The sequence below is a fragment of the Rhinolophus sinicus genome, chromosome 1 (assembly GCF_057876585.1).
Source record: "Rhinolophus sinicus isolate RSI-liver-muscle chromosome 1, RSI-T2T, whole genome shotgun sequence".
Classification (NCBI taxonomy): domain Eukaryota; kingdom Metazoa; phylum Chordata; class Mammalia; order Chiroptera; family Rhinolophidae; genus Rhinolophus; species Rhinolophus sinicus.
The window spans coordinates 92,404,539-92,420,844 of NC_142501.1; the positions used below are offsets into that span (position 1 = coordinate 92,404,539).

Sequence of the window (16,306 nt, forward strand, 5' to 3'; positions counted from 1 at the left end):
CTGTACCTGGGCAGGAGGTTACTGTGGGTTCCTGTGGAACATCGTGGAGGTGTGTGATGCCCACTGTGTGTTCAGAGAGTGCTTTGAGGCGGGGGTCAGGAGCAGGATTTACACAAAGAGATGGAGGATGGCAAAGACCAATTTTCTCCTTGGCCACTTTGTTGAAAGTATGACAGCACCAGATTTTTCTTTCAAGTCATCCCCTCTTTATTCAACTTTTTGCCACCCACAGTCTGCTTTCCTACTCAACAGAGGCTCAGCCATAACTTCAGCACAGCAGATTTTGAGATTGGAGAGTAAAATTTCATTTGTGTGTGTGCGTGTGTGTGTGTGTGTGTGTGTGTGTGCGCGCGCGCGCATGTGCTTTAACATTCATAATTTGGGTATTGAAGATGGCTGAAGTGAAGTCTTTGTATAACGGGAAATATTTTAGCCCCTTGATAACCAACCCTCTGTAAAGTTGATCAGTCCCAGTAAACGGAGCTTGCTGTCTGCCAAACAATGCATCCTGACGGGGCTCTAGATAAATGCATAGTCCTGACAGCAAGCAGTTGAGTTAATCTAACTACTACCCTTACAGAACTTGCTTTCAGAGTTTTAAGGGAAATTTTCCAGCAGAAAATGGTTATTTGAATAAAATTGTTGAAATTTAGTTTGCCTTTCCTGAGAAATTTGGCAGAATTTGGTTCACAAAGTCTAAATGCAGGCGGGGTGCTGTGGGGATGTTCCATACTCATGACTTCCACTTCTGAAGAACTGGTTTCAAATATCTTCTCTTCAAATACATAACGGACTCTTACATAAGAGAGGCCAACTCTTCTCTTTGTCCAAAAAGGGAAAAAAGACAAAAAGAAAAGGGTTAGAATTGTGGTTCATGATATTTAGGTCGATCCAGGAATGATTACTGAGTGCTACCACAGAGTGTTAAAGATGACGTAACATTCTATCTTCCTGGTAATAAACACCCTGCTATTTCTATACTTATACTCACCATACCTTTTCATACTAGTATTTCATTTTATACTCAGAACCCTTCCCTTCAGGTGTTTCCCAGTTCATGGTTGAAGGAACTGATACTCAAAGAACTTAAGACTTAGCTAAAGTCACATCTGAATAGGAATAGATATAAGCCCTGAACTCAGAGTTCATCCTAATACCCAACTCAGTTGGCTCCTAGACCATAAACAAAGATACTACAGATTCAGATCTGTCCAATAAATCTTGATTGAAGGCCAGAATGGAAAGAATTCCTTCAGAGGCTGAGAAAATTCAATCTCAAGTCGATCAAAGGGTAGATACAGACAGTGACGTCCCAGCGTCTGCCTTGTTTGGCCTTTATGGATTAAAAACATACTTACAAATGGAAGGTTCTGCCATGGAAATGCAAATAATCTGGGCTCAAAAAGCCTCCTCGGGAGGGTTTGGATTGCCTTGCTGCTAAGGTTGTCTCTGTGCCCTCTCTGGGATAACGTGGCCACGTGACACTTGGCACTTCTTTCTCTAAGGATCTCAAAAAGGTGAATAACATTGATGAGGGAGGCAAATTGTCCAAGATCGTCTGGGGATAGAAAACAGAGTGAGAATGAGAAAGCAGAGATGTTCATTTGTTTCACAAGCATGTATTGATATGCCAGGTACCTGCTGTCGGTAGCCTGCCCTTCTTCTCACGAGCCAGCGCAGCCCATCAGCTGGACTGCCAGCGTGGGTCTGTCTCCCAGGACTGGGCCTGTGCTGAGTCAGGAGTCTCCACACTGTTTTACATGCACATTCCCCCAAAAGAGTATTGAAGAAGTATGTACCTCATCATACATTTTAAGTTGACATCCAAAAATTTTCATGATAAGTTTAAATGGTTGTAAATGATGCAATTTCTGGTGCTTTGTACATCTTGACAGTTTAAAACAAAACAAAATTGTTGCATCACTCTGTAAAAAGTTTCCAATGAAATATAAACATCATAGCTACTTGAAACCTTCTATTATCCACTCAAAAATACATAAAAGCTTATTTTTTAAAAAACAAAGATTTTGCATCATTCCTTTTCTCCTTGAAAAAATATTTCCATTCTGTTTCCTCCATAAAATTTTACCCTGAAACAATATATTTTTATGCTTGAAAGTCTTTCATTGATTACACTACCATACTACTCTGCAATAAAAAGAGGTATAGAAATTGAAATTGAAATTAAAAAATATTTCCTATGACTCTAAGGCTTGGTGCTACAAATTTCTTCTGGGTTGAATTATCATTGCAAATATTATTAATGTAAAATTGAAAAAAACAACATAATTACATTATGAGCTTTTAAAGTAATTACTAATATAAAATTTCAATAGTATTAGAACTATATCTCTTAAAAACATGGATGATTACAGAGGTATGGCGTCTGATTAAATGAGGCTTTCTAGACACCAGTATTTCAAATGTCTCCTTTGGTGCCCTGGAGGTAGTCACACCATGGGAAAGAGACCATGGAAGAAAGGGGTGGGTGGCGAGTGTGAAAGGCGTGCCTGCCTCTCTCCTGTAGTGTGGGGGAAGGATGGCTGTGAAAGGTCAGACGGTAAAGGAAAAGTGGCAGGCAGCCTCCAGTCTGTGCCCCAGGTTGTTCTCCAGCCAGTGTTAAGACTGAGTACCCATGAAAGTTGAGGATCTGGAAATTGATTCCATTAAAACCATCCATTTATACCACAAGGGTTACTCATACACCAGTGTGAAGATGCCATAAACTACTCCAAACATTTTCCAAGCCTATTTGGGAAATTGTTAACACGTATATGATTCATCCATACAAGAGCAGTTTGCATAAACTAGTCAATGTAAAAACAGCATAAATATCCCTTTACTTGCAGCAGATTTTGGGGTATTTCATCTGTAGAATCTGTTGAAGTAGATACTCACTGATTTATCTAGAACAAGTAAAAACTATTACATGCTGCATAAATTATAAATGTTCTCAATATTATCCCATCACAAGATCATTATGGTTATAACCTGCCCTCATAGGAATTAGAATCATTGACTGCTGATTGGAATGGAAACCAATTGCACTGATCAGAACTTGGCAAATCCCTAATCACACATGGGTCACACACACAGAGTTGTTGATTTACGCTAGTCTGTTCGTCAGGACAGGCAATGTTACACACTGGTGATGACTTCCAAATTCTTGAGATTTCATACAACAAATGTTTATTTCTTGTTCATCTTACATGTCCAGAGGGGTCAGTGGGAGAGGTTCCACTTTACAAAGTCCCTCAGAGATTAGGCTGAGGGATTCTGCTCCATCTTGGAGCTGTACTACATGGGTTATGTAGCAGAAGAGAGGAAGGGGAGCATCACAATGGGTCTTTTGTCAACTCAACGTGGAAGTGACACGTCACTTCTACTTACATTTCATTGGTCAGAACTGGTCCAATAGTGTGCCCAAATGCAAAGTGGTCGAGAAGTGTACTCTTCGTGTGCCCAGAAGGGGAGGAAAACATAATATTCTTAGAACTAAACTCAGTAGGAGGTGATATACGTGTCAATTTATAAGCAGCATTAGTCATTTTAGAAAAAAATGATTTCCAAGTGTTGGTTAATAACAAAATAATGATGCAAAATATGGTTACAGAAGCAGGACTGAACATGAGAATGGCAGAAAATTTGAGTCTGATATGGAAAAAGGCAAAACTGATAAACTTCGAAAAAAATGAAATTTGTCTTCAAGTATGACTTTGACCTAAGATTCCTCTAATAGGTGGTGCTAGTTCTGCAGGGTCATATGAAGAGATGGTTGGAAGTGTCCTGCCACACTTAAAAACTCTGCCAAGTTCTTGGTTCTACCAGACTCCACCTGGCTGCTAATTGGAAATCATTTGGCAAGTTAATGATAGTCACTACTAAGAAGATATCCTTTTCATGGGCCATGTAAGCCCCTCGACTTTGCTTCAAGTTGTTATCTAAATATAGTATGGGGCACTGATTAATCTCACTGGAGGTGTTTAGCTATAACTTCTCTATCTCCTGGGACTTGGAAAATCGCCTTGAAACAATTTAGAAGATTGAGTGATTAAGCCAGATCTGGTATCAAGGGTAATTAGTTATAGGTCATTTCGGTTTACTTTTTGAGAATGTAAATATTTGGAGTTATTCCTACGTGTGTAGCCTATATTAGAATTCTTTTAGATTTGATACAGGGATGGGACTGCTGTAGGTTGACCTAAAGGCATCCCTATAAAAGATCCCCAGACTCTACAATCAGGACAGAATCATCTTTGATAACGAGGTCTTAGGGAACAAATACACTTTTTTGTCTGCTAAGGTGCCCTTGCCCCAAATGTTAGGCAAAGGGTTACTTGACCTATGTCAGACTAGGACCCAGATATTTTCAAGGCTGTGTGATTTCTGATATTATAGGAAAGCAAGCTAGGAATTAATGCCATGGAACTCTGAGAGGGATACATGCAAAGTGACCATTCAGGAAAGAATAATCCAGAGCACAAATATCAACTGAGCCATCATCCATGGATAAGAAGAAGAAGAACCAGGGGTCAGAGACAGAAAACATTATAGATTGAATGCCAGCCGACATATTGAAAGAAAGGTGAACTTACCAAGAGGTATATTAATAGGAAGGCTGTGAATTCAACACGAGTTGAAAGATGATTTCTGAGGGCCAGAGAAAGGTGTTTACTCTCAGGACCATGTTTTGAAGATAACAGAGAACTTGGAATGCATTCACAGAAGGGTAGAGGAGAAGAAAGAACGTTTAGAAAGCTGGTTAAAAGGGGAAGGTTCTGGAAGGCCTACTGAAGAGAAGAGAACATTTTCCAGTTTACTTTGAGAAAACACTATCTAGTGCCAGTGAATACTTTTGGAATTGGCCTGGAACTCTTAAGAAGGTCAAGGGGTTAGGGAAGCTTGGTAGCAGAATGAGTGCTGGGGTTCAAAGTCAGGTCCATTCCTACCCAGCTGAGCTGGTGTGGCCAAGTTACTTAACTTCTCCAAGCATTCAATTTCTCTAATTTAAAAACTGGGGATACTGTTTAACTCATAGAGTTTTTATAAATATGAGATTGAATATTGAGGGAAAGGAATGCCTTCTACAGTCCAGCAACTATACTAGATTCATTAACACGTTAGTTAAGTCTTCACATATGCCCATAATTTTCATTTTATAAATGAAGAAACTGAGTCTCAGAAAGAGAGAGAGGTTGCCAAAGTTTCAGTAACTAGTAATGTTGGATTTGAGATTTAAATGAGAATGGGTGAAGGGTTGTAAGTGTAAGTTAAGGTAGTATGGTGGGTTGAATGCTGGCCCCTCGAAATACATGTCCACATATTAATCTCTAGAAACTATGAATCTTACCTTACTTGGAAAAATGGTCTTTGTCAATATAATTAACTTAAGGACCTTGAGATGAAGATATCATCCTGGATTATCCAGTGGGCCCTAAATGTGATGACAAGTGTTTTGATAAATGAGAGGCAGAGGGAGATTTGACAGTCAGAAGGGGAGGAGGCCACAGGACCACAGAGACAGAGATTGGCGTGATGTGGCCATAAGTCAAGGAATGCCAGCAGCCACCAGAAACTGGAGAAGGCAAAGATTGGATTGTCCCTTGGAGGCCCTGAAGAGAGCATGACCCTGCTGGATTTTGGACTTTTTTTTTTTTTTTTTTACCATTAATGTCACTTTTTTTTAATTATTAGTTTCTGGTGCACAAAACAATGTAATAGTTAGACATTTACCATTTATATCCCTCACACTGTGTCAATCCCCCTCCCCCCATCCACTATCCCTCTGATATCGCACACAGCCAATACCTTTCCACTGTCTCTATTCCTAATGCTGTACTCTGCTTCTTGTAACTACACACACACACACACACACACACACACACACACACACACTCACATATAAACTTGTAGTTGACATTCATTATTGTTCAGCTTCAGCTTCAGGTGTACAGCGCAGTGATCAGGCATCTACATCTTCTCTGAGGTGGTCTCCCTAACGAGACAAGTGTCCACTGGATACCCTACAAAATATTTACATTATTATTGATTACATTCCCCATTATTAACTTTCGTGATCCCGTGGCAATCTTGTGGTTACTGACTGTGCTTTCTAATACCCTCACCTACTCCCTTATCCCCACCCCCATCCCAGTTTTTTCTCTATGTCTCTGAAACTGTTTCTGATTAGTTCATTCATTTATTCTTTTCTTTACATTCCACGTATAAGTGAAATCATATGGTATTTGTCTTTCTCTGTCTGACTTATTTTACTTAACATAATGTTCTCTAGGTCCATCCATGTTGTTGCAAATGGTAAGATTTCTTTCTTCTTTATGGCTGCGTAATGCTCCATCATATAAATGTACCACAGTTTCTTAATCCAGTCACCTACCGATGGGTATTTCGGTTGTTTCCATGTCTTGGCTATTGTGTATAGTGCTGCAATAAACATAGAGGTACATAAATTTTTTTGAATTAGAGTTTTGGATTTCTCCGGATTGATAGCTAGGAGTGGAATTGCTGGATCATAAGGTAGTTCCATTTTCAGATTTTTGAGATACCTCCATACTGTTTTACATAGTGGCTGCACCAATCTGAAATCCCACCAACAGTGCACAAGTGTTCCCTTTTCTCCACATCCTCGCCAGCACTTGTTGTTTGTTGATTTATTGATGATAGCCATTTTGACTGGGGTGAGGTGGTATCTCATTGTGGTTTTTATTTGCATTTCTCTGATGGTTAGTGAGGTTGAGCATTTTTTCATATGTCTGTTTGCCATCTGTATGTCCTTTTTAGAAAAATGTCTCTTCATGTCCTCTGCCCATTTTCAATTGGGTTGTTTGTTTTTTTGGAGTTGAGTTTTTTTAATAAATTTGTGATATTAACCCCTTATCGGATATATCATTGGCAAATATCTTTTCGCATTCAGTAGGATTACTTTTTGTTTTATTGATAGTTTCCTTTGCTGTGAAAAAACTTTTTAGTTTGACGTAATCCCACATGTTTATTTTTTCTCTTACTTCCCTTGCCTGAGGGGATATATCAGTAAAAATCTTACTCTGGGTAATGTCTGTAAAGTTTCTTCCTATATTTTCTTCTAGGAATTTTACGGTTTCAGGTCTTACATTTAAGTCTTGAAACCATTTTGATTTTATTTTTGTATATGGTGTAAGGAGGTGGTCCAGCTTCATTTTTTTGCATGTGTCTGTCCAGGTTTCCCAGCACCATTTATTGAATAGACTGTCTTTACCCCACCGTAAATTCTTGCTTCCATTGTCGTAGATTAAATGACCATATAGGCATGGATTTATTTCTGGACTCTCTATTCTGTTCCATTGATCTGTGGGTCTGTTTTTATGCCAGTACCATGCTGTTTTGATTACTGTAGCCTTGTAGTATAATTTGATGTCAGGTATCATTATACCTCCCACTTTGTTCTTATTTCTCAAGATTGCCAAGGCTATCCGTGGTCTTTTATGGTTCCATATAAATTTTAGGATTATATGTTCTATTTCTGTGAAAAACGTCATTGGTAGTTAGATAGGAATTACATTCAATGTGTATATTGCCTTAGGCAGTATGGACATTTTAACTATATTAATTCTTCCTATCCATGAACATGGTATGTGTTTCCATCTATTTGTATCTTTTTTCATTTCTTTCTTCAGTGTCTTATACTTTTCTGAGTACAGATCTTTTACTTCTTTGGTTAAATTTATTCCCAGGTATTTTATAGTCTTTGAAGCAATTGCAAATGGGATTGTTTTCTTATTTTCTCCTTCTGATGTTTTATTATTGGTTTACACAAATGCAACTGATTTCTGAATATTAATTTTGTGTCCTGCTACTTTACTAAATTCATTTATCAGCTCTAATAGTTTCTTGGTGGAGTCTTTAGGGTTCTCTCTATATGGTATCATGTCATCTGCATATAATGACAATTTTACTTCCTCCTTACCGATTTGGATGCCTTTTATTTCTTTTTTTTGTCTGATTGCTGTGGCTAGAACTTCCAGCACTATGTTGAATAGAAGCGGAGAAAGTGGACAACCTTGCCTTGTTCCTGATCTTAAGGGGGATGGTTTTAGCTTTTCCCCATTGAGTATGGACTGCGAGGCATTACTGATAAACCTGCTTTACTGTATCCAGTTGGGGTGCTTCCTAAAATAAGCTGCACTCTCAACCCTTACTATTCCCCCAAATAAGACAACCAAATTTTCGCTGTAATGGAGAAAGGTTTACAGCCCAAAGACTCTGGATTTTGGACTTCTAATCTCCAAAACTGAGAGAATAAACTTCTGTTGTTTTAAACCACCTGGTTAGTGTTGTTTTTTTTTTTTTTTTTTTTTTTGCAGCCACAGGGCACTAATACATGTAGAAATGGCTTCCACTTTGTGATGGCCTTCGAGTACCTCAAAAGTGGACTCTATATTGGATTGGGTCTGAGCCTAGACTGAGGGGGTTCCTTCTGGGGATCAGCAGGTCACCCACATGAAACTGACTTCCTCAGGGCCTTGAGGAGCAATTAAGAAAATCTTTATGATGATTTAACTCTTCTTTTGGTATCAGCTTTTCTTTGCAAAAAGCCATAGGAGATGTGGCCATGTGGCCCCATTTAACAGATGAGCAAACAGGGGTACAGGCTGCTTATATGACTTAGCCTGGACTGTTGACTTGCTAAAGTAAAAAGAGAGCCATAATTTGAGCTCACATGTGGTGTATGAATTCTCCCACCAGGAGAGCCAGTCCCAGGATCAGGCAGTTGACCATTTTGCTGCTTTCTGTCTTTGGTGGTTAAATACAGTATTGCTGAAAATCACAAGGGTAGGCATTTATCACAATGTTGTTATCCCTGCCATTTAAGGTTGCTGTAGAATGAGGATTGAATTCCCCTCACACGCCAGAGACTCTGGCCTCCCCTTGGGATTGAAATTGGGATTGAGCTACCAGCAGAGTTCTCCTTAAATGAAATATATAAAGACAACCCAGTGGGTTAGCAGGGATCTGGTCTGTCCTGTGGCTGCTTGACAAGTAGGTGAAGAGAAGAGATTTCAATGTGATGTAGGTAAACTCTGCCAGGAGAGGTTCTTAAATACTGACATGGGTTGTGAAGGCATCGGTGTTATTGTGGGTCTTTCGAAACAAAGGGAAGTGTCAACTCTGCACCCTCTTCAGCTCTGCTCTCTGAATTGTGAGTTGGGAGAATTTTCCTGAAGCCTTCTTCTCCCTTCCATTTTAGTTCTAGTGCCTGAAATATCTTGTGTAGTAGAGTGGACTGCACGGCCTCTGGATTTGCATAGAATTGGGTTCAAATCCTAATTCTATTACTTACTGAAGAAGCAATCTTGGGCAAAAAAGTAACCTGTTAGCTACCATTTTATGCCTTTAAATGGGGGTGGTGAGTCTTTTTGGCCAGGTTATAGTGAAGTCAGAACACACAGAATCTTGATAAATCTTTCTTATGGGATAAAGGATAATAACTGTTAACATCAAATGACAACGCTGCACATTTCACATGCTTTACGTAGATTATTGAATTCACACAACCATCCTAGGGAGGAAGGTACCACCGTTAGCTCCATTTTGTAGAAACTGGACAGTAGGAGGTAAAATCAGGTGACAGTCCACACAGCTCATAGCAGGGAGACCCTGGTTCCATGCCTGGCCTGTCTCCAGAGACCGGGCTTCTCATTGCAGTTAAAGTTCCTGCCATAGTAACTGGCATTCACTAGGTGTTATCAAGTGGTGGCAATGGATTCAACAAATATATACTGAGAGCACCTATGTTATATGCCGGGCACTAACTATTTACTCATGAAAACATCTAAGCAAGTAACGTGGGAAAATGTGGGAATACTACACTGATGTGCCAGCGAGGTGTGATCAAGGAAGCAGTACCTGCACGAGTACCAGGCAGCAAGGGACTTGTCCTTACCCAACTGTGCGAGCTGGTGATGAGTCTGTGGAAGGCTGTTGCCGAAGTTGCTTTAGATCAGCAGAGCCAGAAGTCCAGAAGAAAAGCTGGATGTGATATAGGAGGCCAAACTGGAACCCTCAAAGACAAATGGGACCCCTATTTGTCTCTTGCCTCTTCCAACCTTGTTTATAAACATAAAGCTGGTACCCTGTACCACAGACCTGGACATATGCTTTGTCCAGGGCCCAGAGTCGCTGAAGGAGAAGAGCTGGCAGGAACTGGAGGAGCTGTGGGCCCACACCAGCAGGGGAAGCCAGCAGATGGGTGACACGGTGTTGCATGTGGAAGCAGTGCCTGGAGCCATGCCCTGACCCTCACAGCATGAAAGCTGTTGCTTCCCTTCTACCTTCCAAATGCCCCACAGTATCTTTTGTGAACAAGCCTAAGCTGGAAGCACACAGGAAGGGAATTCTGGGAAATATAGTTCATGCTTGGTTAAGTTGATGCAATACCAAACGAGTACACTGATGCTCCAATCTCTGGCCTCTGAGAAGGAATGGTTCTGGGTGGCCCTATATTGAGGTAAAGAGGGTAACCTCTTGGAAAGCACATTGAAGCAGGCCCTTTTGACTCACCTCTTCTGACTCTGACTTGCCATAAGGCTTGCCCATCACTTTTAGTCTGGTCTGAAATGCCCACCCTTATAGATATACACAGACGACCCTATGGGTTAGAAATGAAAGAATGAAACATATTCCCAGGTCACTGTGAGCACCTTATCTTGGTGCTCCTAGCTCTCTACCATCAGCACAGCGTGGCTGACCCTAACCAGGCACCTGAGGATGCAATGAGGAAACCTGAGCATTTGTAAGACATACCAAAGAGGTCATTTTTGCAGGCGGGTGTTGGCATTTAGTGCTGAGAGGCTGTAAAGGTAGGCAGAGGGAGAGGAAGGGAAGGGACACTTTGGAGCTTTGATGGGAGAGTTATTCCCAAGTGCTCTTGGCTAGGGAGCAGGGATAGGGCTCTTTCCTGAAGGTATGGGTCCCCAGGGAAGAGAAGGGCCTGCCTGGCAAACTGGCTGTCGAAGCCCTGGGTCAGACAGGAAAAAAGAAAAAATGTACCTGCAATTCCACTTCCCAAAGAAAGCTATCGTCAATATTTTGATGTGAGCTCTTTGTAGTCGCTTTCCCAGTTCAAATATATACCTGTCTTTAAAAGAAAAATGAAATCATAGCATACATGATATTTCATATAACATTTTATATAGAAGACCCTGTTTTTATTGTAGTGTAAACAGTCTTTTTTCCATTAACCCTTAATATTGTTCACATCTATGTAAAAATTTCACCCTCGTTTATCTATGAAGCATAGACTCTGAGGACAGATTGCTGAGGTTCACATCCCAGGTAGTCCAACATTTACTACCATGTTTCCCAAAAAATAGGGTCTTATATTAATTTTTGCTCCAAAAGACACATTAGGACGTATTTTCAGGGGATGTCTTATTTTTTTCATGTACAACAATCTACATTTATTCAAATACAGTCATGTCATCTTCTTCTGGAACATCGTCATAACATACTAAATGTGTACGTCTGGCTGACGATCTTAACTGGGGCTTATTTTTGGGGTAGGTCTTACTTTTGGGGAAACATAGTAGCTGTGAAAACTTGGGCAAGAGAGTTAACTCTTCTGTGCTTTAGTTTCCTCACCTGTAAAAGGAGGATAAGAGTACAGTGATACCTCGGTTTTCGAACGTAATCTGTTCCAGAAGACTGTTCGAGTTCTGAAACATTCGAAAACAGCCGACAGCTAGGCCTCGGGATCTTGCACTTGGTGGAAGCTGCATGACATGTTCGACTTCCGAGGCGTGTTCGGAAACCGAAACATTTACTTCCGGGTTTACAGCGTTCACGTTCGTAAACCGAAATGTTCCTCAACAGAGATGTTCGAAAACTGAGGTACTACTGTACTCCCCTAGTTGTTCTGAGAAGCAAACAACTTTTTAGATGTGGATAATCTCTCAATGTTATTATGTAGTCAACCTTTTTTGTTGGATATTTAGATTGTTTCCAAGCTTTTCTCTCTTATAAATACACTGTAATTAACAAACTCAGTGCACTCTTAATTGCTTCCAAAGGAAATATTTGTGGTCAATTAAGGAATCTTTTCCAGAGTGAATCATGTGCTCAACGTACACCAACTGTCCATATGCACAAAGCAGTATGCTAGGCACAAAGAAAAATGAGCACAGTTCTCTTCCTTAAGACATTGAAAGCACAGTAGGGGGCAGATAAAAGGCACATTCGTATACAAATACAATACTATACAGAAATTCAACACTATGTAGATAGAGGTATAGACAAATGAAGAACTATGGGAGAGGAGAGAAGAGGGAGTTCCTTCAGCCAGAGAATTAAATCATGCAATAAAAAAGAAAGAAAAACTTCCTCCTCTGCTCCCACCATCTCCCAAATACCCAAATCAGAATTCAGAAGGGTTTCTGCCTGTCATGTCGAGAATTTGTTACCTCAATAGAGAACACCAAGGGCTGTGTTCCAAAGTTAGAAGCCGAGATATGGGCTTACATTGCAAGGCCAAACATTTAGGAAATACCTTTTTCTGGAAGGGAAAGAACACATTTCACAGCTGAAAAGAGAAGTGAGAAATGAAACTAAAGAAGCATGAAGGTAATATTTACTTGCTAGATTTATACAGTGCCTACCTTTAGAAAAGCCTGGCTATAAATCCAGCCTGTGCCCCCCTAACACACATACACTGTTCTCACTTATCTGGCTTTTTGTGAATTCTCTGCAGCACATTTTACAATCATTTCACTGTCATTTTAAACAGCACACTTCCCTGCCCCAACCCAGCTCACCCTGTCATACCCTCTAAGACCAAATGCAAATTTGGAGGCAGCCACTCCTGGCCTAAGTGCAGGCTCCACAGTTTACCAGCTGGGTGACCCTGGACATGTAACTTAAGTCTCTAAGTCTCAGCTTCCACATCCGTAAAATGGAGATAATAATAACAATACCATCTAGCATATAGGATTGCAAGGAGGATTACATGGCAATGCCTGTAAAGCAACTTTCACAGCACAGAACACACAATAGTGTCAGCTATTATTCTTCCTGTTCTACAGCATAGAAATAGTGTGTGTGTGTGTGTGTGTGTGTGAGAGAGAGAGAGAGAGAGAGAGAGAGAGAGAGAGAGAGAGAGAGAGAGAGAGAGAGAGAGAGAATCATTCCTGGAGTGTTTGGGGAACAGTAAGGATGCCTGTGTGGCTGGGCAAGCAGGAGAGCAGTAGGAAAGGACAAGAGAAGTTGTACACACTGTTCACGTGGATCCGTGCAGGCTGCTCTAAGGACCTTGGCTTTTCCTAAGTGACGTGGAGTGCCTGTGGCGGGCTCTGACCAGAGAAGTGCTGTGATATGACATTTTAAATAGATTCTCTGACTGTCAATTGAGAATAAACCACAGGAGGGGTGGGGAGGGGAGACCAGGGAGAGCAGCCTCTGTACAAACCTAGGTGAAAGAAGATGTTGGCTCAGATTTGAAGGCAGCAGGGGGAAGAACTGAGAAGTGGCTTTAGCTGAAGGTAGAACCAAGGAGGTTTCCTGAAGGATTAGATGTGGGGGTATGAGAGAAAGGAGTCTGGAATGATTCCAGGTTTTGGGCCCCATCAAATGCAATGGGGAAGGCCATGTGAGGAGCAGGTTTGTACGGAAAAAAGGAATTCAGTGTTTGGATATGTTAGGTTTGAGTTGTCTATTGATCACCTAAGTGGAGACAGAGGTTGGTTGTATAGCCTCGCATTCAGGAAGAGAGGTCTGGGCTGGAGATACAAATTTGATATAGGCAGCTGCTTAAACCCATGGAGATGGATAGGATCAGCCAGGGAATGAGTGGAGATGCGAGGTGAGGTCTGAGAACATGAAGGGTTTGCGGGCTCCTCTGCCAAGGCTCAGGAAGCCCACTTTGGAGGATCCCGGGCCTGCAGGGGGTGCGGTGGTACTTGCTGTGGCTGCGATGAGTTGGAGAGAAATGTTTGCTTCTTATGGAAGGAGAGGCGCTCAACAGATTCCTGCCGGAGTGGCAAAAATAATTAAGAGAAGTAGGTAAGGATATCCTAGTAGAGCACGTGCTCGGCTGCCTCCAAGGAATTAGAATACCTGGGTCTATTAATCTGTTCAGACATCTGGGCACCACTGCTTTCCCTGCGAAGCTCCGCCCTCGGGCTCTCTCCCCCCCCCCCCCCCCCCCCGTCTTCCGATCCTAGCCTCTGTATGTCTGTATGTCACTTCTACAACCACTTTGATTATAATTGATCAGGCAGAATCACGGAATCACGGCTCATTTTGCTGTTTTGTTCAGTGGCCGGGTCTGCAGAGACTCAGCTAGTTGGGCAGATTGTAGTCCCCCCTGTTGGAATTCCGCTCACAGAGGCCTTCCCGTCGTGGACTGACACGCAGGGACGCGGGGGTGCTGCCGAGGATTACGGGGGGCGGAGGTCTGGAGGCGGAGGGGCGCGCAGGGGGCTGTCGGTGCGGCGCCCGCGCAGCCCGCCAGCGCCCACGATCGGCCCACGCCCCGCCCCCGGGGGGGCGCCACGCGCAGCCCCCCGTCGCCGCCCTTTCCGAGCCCGCGCCTCGCCTGCGCCCCTTGACGTCATGTGGGCAGCAGGGCTGGCTCCGTGGCGCAGCCGAGGGCCGAGCCGGTGCTCACTGGGGGCTCGGTCCCTGCCGTGCGCCCTGCGTCGTGCGCCCTGTCCTGCGCGCCGCCGCCGCCGCGCCACATCTGGAAGCGTTCAGCGCGTCTGCCTCCAGCGCGCCGGGCGGGCGGGGAGGGCGCGGGCGCGGGCGCGGCGGCGGGATGGGCTGGAGGCGGTGAGCGCGGCTCCCTCGCGCGCCCCGTGTCTCCCTCTCGCTGCCTCTGCAGAAACAGCTCCTGCCAGAACGGCGCTCGGCGCGGCGCGGCCCGAAGCGGCGGCGCCTCTTCCTGCCTCCGCGCCTCAGGAGTTGCTGGAGCTTCTTGACAGAGAAGAGCCGAGCCGGGGCCTCGGGAGGACTGGCCAGGAGAGGCGGAGACGGTTCAGCCCTTGCTGGCCCGGGCGGCCCCTGTCTCCCCGTCTCGGCTCCATCGCTCCCCTTGCCCCTCCTTTCCGCTTCTTCTCTCGCTGCCTCTCTCGGTTTATTTTTTCAAACCGTGTAGCCGCCAGAGGTGCGGTGCTAAATTCTTGGAAGGGGCCCGGATGTACTGAGGATGCATTACAATTTCACTCAAGGAGGCAGTAGTGGAAAGGATCAGTTTTTGGTGTTTGATGCAATAATGGGAATCAGGTAATCATCAGAAGGGAAGAAGAAATACCGCAGATCCACGGCTTCCTTGAATTTTGCACGAAATCCGCCGACCTCGGAGGAGGGATTAATCCAGACCCGCTGGGGGATGTTTTGACATTTCTTCCTCTTTGTCGCTTCTTCTCCTTTTAAAACAATTTTTGGTCAATGGTCAATGAAAACACGAGGATGTATATCCCAGAGGAAAACCACCAAGGTAAGGCTGGCCCCATCGCCCGGCCAGGGATCCAGCGCGGGCTCCCGCCCTCCCCGCCCCGCTCCGGCTCGCCCAGCAGCGCTGGGGCACGTCCCTGTGGAGTTGCCCGGGGCGCCTCCGCCTTGCCGGAACGGCGGGACCGGGGCCCGAACCCCGCAAGAAGGAGCGGAAAATTCCCGCCCCTCCCCCTCCCGTGCCGGCTTCTCCGGCGCATGTGTTTCCTATGAAATTCCAAGCGAGGGGGAAAAGTTCCCCAAGTGTCTGCTTCTGCCTCGCTTTTTCTTGTTTGCCTGGAAAGCCCAACTGCCTTGCCTGCCGCGCGTGGGGGAGGGGCGCCGGCGTCGCCGAACCCCGCTCTCCTCGAGCCCCCAGCCGGGGTCCCTGGTCTAGCTCGGGGCGCGGCCGGGAGCGCGCGCGCGCACCCCGTACCAGGCCGACCCAGCGCCGGGCCGCCCACGGGCGGACCACTCGCTTCCAGGTGCCCCTGCTCTGGGCAGCGCGCTCCGGGGGGCGAGTGGGGACCCAACATGCAGATACAAGGCTCGGCGCCTCTCTCCCCTCTCCTCCAGTTTCTTTCCCTCTCCCCGGCTCACCTACACCCACCCACCTCTCCACTGCCGTTGACCCCGAGGGTGCCCACGCCCCGTGTGTTCTTATTCGCGCCCACATGTGGGCTAGCACCTGAGGACGTAAGCGTTTAGAATTCGGGCGGTGTGTGGGCTTTGCTTTTTCATGTTAAGGAAATAATAAAAGGGCGTGCCGAGCTCACGCGGCTCCACACTATTGCCCAGTGTTTTCCAAGCATCTCCATCCTTGGCATCAAGT

At 44.2% G+C, this 16,306-nt stretch overlaps 1 protein-coding gene and 1 long non-coding RNA gene across 46 annotated transcripts in view; one reads left to right on the top strand and one right to left on the bottom strand.

Annotated features, from left to right (window-relative positions):
* The window catches only part of CACNA1C (calcium voltage-gated channel subunit alpha1 C), a 721,586-nt gene that overhangs the window by 66,145 nt on the left and 639,135 nt on the right, over positions 1–16,306 (top strand). Inside the window, exon 1 of one of the 45 annotated variants that reach the window (XM_088801755.1) lies at positions 14,831–15,481. The exons of the other annotated variants lie outside the window; for them this stretch is intronic. Coding sequence (XP_088657881.1) covers positions 15,433–15,481 — 49 coding nt within the window. The 5' untranslated portion in view covers positions 14,831–15,432. Of the gene's footprint in view, positions 1–14,830; positions 15,482–16,306 lie in introns of those variants that run through there. 45 annotated transcript variants of the gene reach the window in all.
* On the bottom strand, positions 78–14,090 carry LOC148759127 (uncharacterized). The gene is made up of 3 exons (XR_016022815.1): positions 9,938–14,090; positions 1,359–6,023; positions 78–821 (listed from the first exon to the last, which is right to left on the bottom strand). It is a non-coding gene; the product is annotated as an uncharacterized LOC148759127 (long non-coding RNA).